At 31.2% G+C, this 4,124-nt stretch overlaps 1 protein-coding gene across 1 annotated transcript in view; it reads right to left on the reverse strand.

The window, feature by feature from the left end:
- The window catches only part of LOC113367009 (5-hydroxytryptamine receptor-like), a 5,826-nt gene continuing 1,702 nt past the window's right edge, over positions 1–4,124 (reverse strand). Inside the window, exons 2-3 of the mRNA XM_026608643.1 lie at positions 1,883–2,123; positions 1–385 (exon numbers count right to left, since the gene is read on the reverse strand). Coding sequence (XP_026464428.1) covers positions 6–385; positions 1,883–2,123 — 621 coding nt within the window. The 3' untranslated portion in view covers positions 1–5. The remainder of the gene's footprint in view (positions 386–1,882; positions 2,124–4,124) is intronic.

The raw sequence follows: 4,124 nt of genomic DNA on the forward strand, positions 1-4,124 counted from the left end.
CTTCGTTATTGCTGCCTCATGATGCCCAAGTGGCGTCTTCTTCGACGCATGCCGTACCTCTTCCCGCACAAGAGACGCTTGAAAGCGTGCCTGAACTCCGGACTGAAAATCGTATAAATTATAGGATTCAGAGTCGAGTTGAAGTATCCGAGCCATATCATTAGCGACATCAAGTACGGGCTTAAATCACACGTGGAGCATGTGGACATTATGATGGCCAGCACAAAGAACGGCAACCAGCAGAACACAAAGGCGCCAGTGATAATCACTAAAGTTTTGGCAGCTTTCCGCTCTCGCTTCGAGTCTGCTGCGTCTCTCGACTTCCGTTTGATAACCCGCTGTTGGTACTTCTGGTACTGTTGCCCGTACTGCTGGCTGTAATCTGCTCCTGCGATTCGGAAACGAAAATTTATAGACTTTACTCGGAATTCAGTGAAATTGGCCACTTACATTAAAATAGTATGTGGTAATAATCATACAATATCACTTGTAACATACTGCATATCCCAACTTGAAAGTTTGATTTATTATTTAAACTAGGTAAGTGACATAGATGAACAAGTGAAAAGTAATGATTTTACGTTACGTTCACAGACAGTAAAAGTTTTAGCAAAGTCGTTTTATATTTAAATTTGTTTTGATTTCGGAAATTTTATTAAATACCGTTTATAAGGGTAGTCATATATACGCTATGGCATGCACCTCAAGTATTACATTTTAGCAGAGAATGCTGACAAGTTGTTAACTAATGATTGTCTATAAATTAGTACATACGCCACTAGAACTAATATAAAAAACACTAAAGACATAAAAAAACTATAAATAAACTATATTAGATCTCCAGGTATTTTATTTTTGAGCTTGGTCGGTTGGCCTTCCTGGTATAAATGACAAGCTAGTTGGTTAGGCAGGTTGTTTATAGATTTCAGAATGAAAATAAAATTTAATAACAAAAGTATTACACTTCTATTTTACGCAATTTGCTTACCCAAACTAATTAGTGACTACGTGAAAAAAAATATAATACAAAAATACTTGAAGAATCAGTTATTATTAGGGTTTATACAAAAACCGACATTTCAGAAAACCGGTTTTCGAATTTTAATTTTACCAGCTTGCTACTATCTTTTATATTTGACTATATTTGTTATTTTTCATTTATACAGTGAAAACTAACCTTTTTTACTATAAACCGGTTTTCTACTTCCATAATTTTCGTCAAAAAACCGGGTTTTAAAACCGGTTTTTGAAAACCAACAAACCCTTAGTTATTATCTTAACAGGTATAATAAATACAAAAACGTAAGGTTATATAAAATGACTTTAAAATTTGAGCAATTTGACATAGAATTTATGGAATTCTGCATCACAATGAAAATAAATGCTATAGCATTCACGTCCGCAAACGTGTTAAGTGACTAATGACTAAGAGTGTATGATTATTATGGTTTTATGCGAGGTACATAATGTAAATTTATTTGATGTTCTGCAGTTTTCCTGGAAACTGCTTTTTCAGGAGAAAAGTTATGAAATCCAAAAACCAATTTTTTAGTGGAAAATACCTGTTTTCAATGTATGAATAACACTTGAAAAAAAAAATTAAATATGACTAACATACATCATATCACAACTTGAATGTTTGATTTATTAATTGAACTAGATCAGTGACATATGAGTGAAGTTGCATATTATGTGTAATGTTCGCACAGCAAATACATGACTGTTCCACAGTATTTAGTACCATTTTGTATGAGAAGCGCTACATAACATTGGCCTATTTTACGGCAAATTCAGTCTTTTAATTTTTACTATTTAAATAGTGTGTGCGCATGGTAAAATGCCAAATATAAATCTACATCCAACAATAAATTACATCTCCTACCTGTAATTGCTTCTGGTTCTATGCCATTACCAAGACTTCCTTTTTCTGGGCTGCTGTTGGTGCTGCTAACATTTGTGAAAGCTGTCGTAGTTTCACTGAGTGTCGGCAACGGCCGCCCGATAACCGTGACCACTGCTGCAGCAATACCGCCGCTGGCTGCCGAACTTGCCGCCACCGCTCCACTTGCCGCGGGATTCAACGGAGACATTGTGGGACCAGCCACAAGGGTCGAACCAGCGCCCTAATAAAAAAAATTCAGGAATTAGTTTGATAAACATATGCAGGTAAAATAATGATATAGGATAGGGCGGGGCATAAAGGTCGCATGAAAACACTAGCTTTTTATAACAACATTGATATGTTATTTCTTGTGAAAGAAACTATAAAACAAGTAGATAGTGTACAATCTTCGACTTATGCACTGAGAGCCCTGTATAATTTGCGGTATCTTCTGATGATGTAATATGACTACATGATATTGCTGCAGTGGTGATTGTTCTGGGTTAAACTACTTTGCCCTTGTACTTGTTAGACTATCAAAGTTAACTAAGTTTCGTACTTAAAACTGCCGTATATTCGTGCAATTTATATATATATATATATATATATATATACATACATATATATACATACATATATATATACATATATATATATATATATATATATATATATATATATAAATATGTTTAATTTGAGTTTAATATTCGGGCGTAACATCAATAAAAATAGTATGAGTTTTTTTTTTAAATTTATTTATTTAAAATCCATACGTTTCGGCTAGCATCTTAGCCATCATTCAGTGGTAATCAAGTTAACTATAAAAATTGAAACTAAATAAATTATATGAAAGGAAATTTCATGGAAAAACAATAATAATGATAATAGTAATAAAACACTTACAATTTTGTATCCTAATAAAGCATATATATATATATATATATATATATACCTAATATATATAAAAACTTATAAAATACTTTAAACAGACACTTACATTTTATACGTTTTACCTACCAAAAGTTACTTCAAAGAAGATCAACAATAAATCCTAGTATCTTATATATTTTCATTTTAGTCATTAATTAGTTTTTTTATCAATCATTCGCAAGCATTTTATAATAATTATTTTAATTCAAAACATATATTATTATTTACAAGGTGCACACAGAATCACTTTGGTCACGTTCCAAAAAAAAGTTGCGACGCAAATTGAAAAGACGCGAAGTGTATTAGGATTTTCTGCAATATTATAAAAATACTGCAATTTTAAGAGAAAATTGAATAAATGCACCATAAATTTTTATTGTCTAACTACTTAAAAAAAATATATAAAACGTATTCTAGTAATTTAAATTAAAATCAATGTCTGTATGATAAAATCATATATAGTTTTGGTCGCTAGTCCGCTAGTCGCTGATGTAGTTCTTAGTGAACGAGCGTTGCCGACAATCGTGGAACACCTTCGATTGATTAAATGTCATATGCATAGACCTTGTGATATAAACACCGATTTTAACAGGTGGATTTGACTTTCTGTACATTTATTTCACAGGGACAATAATGTTTTATTGTAACGTTTAGTTCCATAAAAGCATAATTTTTAATTCTTAATCATATTTCTATTGATAATAATTAAAAATTTTGAAATATGTATAAAATATTTAAAAAAACATGCATTAATACTTTACTTTAAATTATCTTATCAACGTTAATAAAGTCTCAAGCATCTGAGTAATAAAAAATATCTAGTGCAATATGGCATCGTGCCTCAAGGCAAATGCTGGAACTTGCCGTACCAAAAATTATTATTTTTTTAAAAACTATTAACATTTTTGAGAAAAATTTTCCTTCGAAAAAATTAGATTTTTGAGAAAATATAAATTTGACAAAAATTTACTTTTTTTAAAAAAAAAGATGTTTTCTTTATTTTGACATATTTTGAAATTCTGAACTTTTTTTCAAAGCAATCGTACTGCTTAACTGCATAGAGACGAAATGCCAAAGCGCGTAAGCGCCGCGTCGGCGTCTAACAGATAAACATCGGTACGGAACCTATAGGAATGTAAACAAATTTATTGTTAAAATCTCTATAAAATATCTGATAATTTGATGTGCATATGTCTAATGATTATTTTTGACCGCCAAATGGCATTTTTTTTTTACTTTTTTGCATTAGATCTCCGAAACCGCTAGAGATGCCTTCATGAAAATTTGATCAATTCTTCATCTTATTAATACA

The sequence above is a fragment of the Ctenocephalides felis genome, unplaced genomic scaffold, assembly GCF_003426905.1.
Source record: "Ctenocephalides felis isolate EL2017-DRISC unplaced genomic scaffold, ASM342690v1 CF-g0.4_SCAFFOLD_01170, whole genome shotgun sequence".
Taxonomy (NCBI): domain Eukaryota; kingdom Metazoa; phylum Arthropoda; class Insecta; order Siphonaptera; family Pulicidae; genus Ctenocephalides; species Ctenocephalides felis.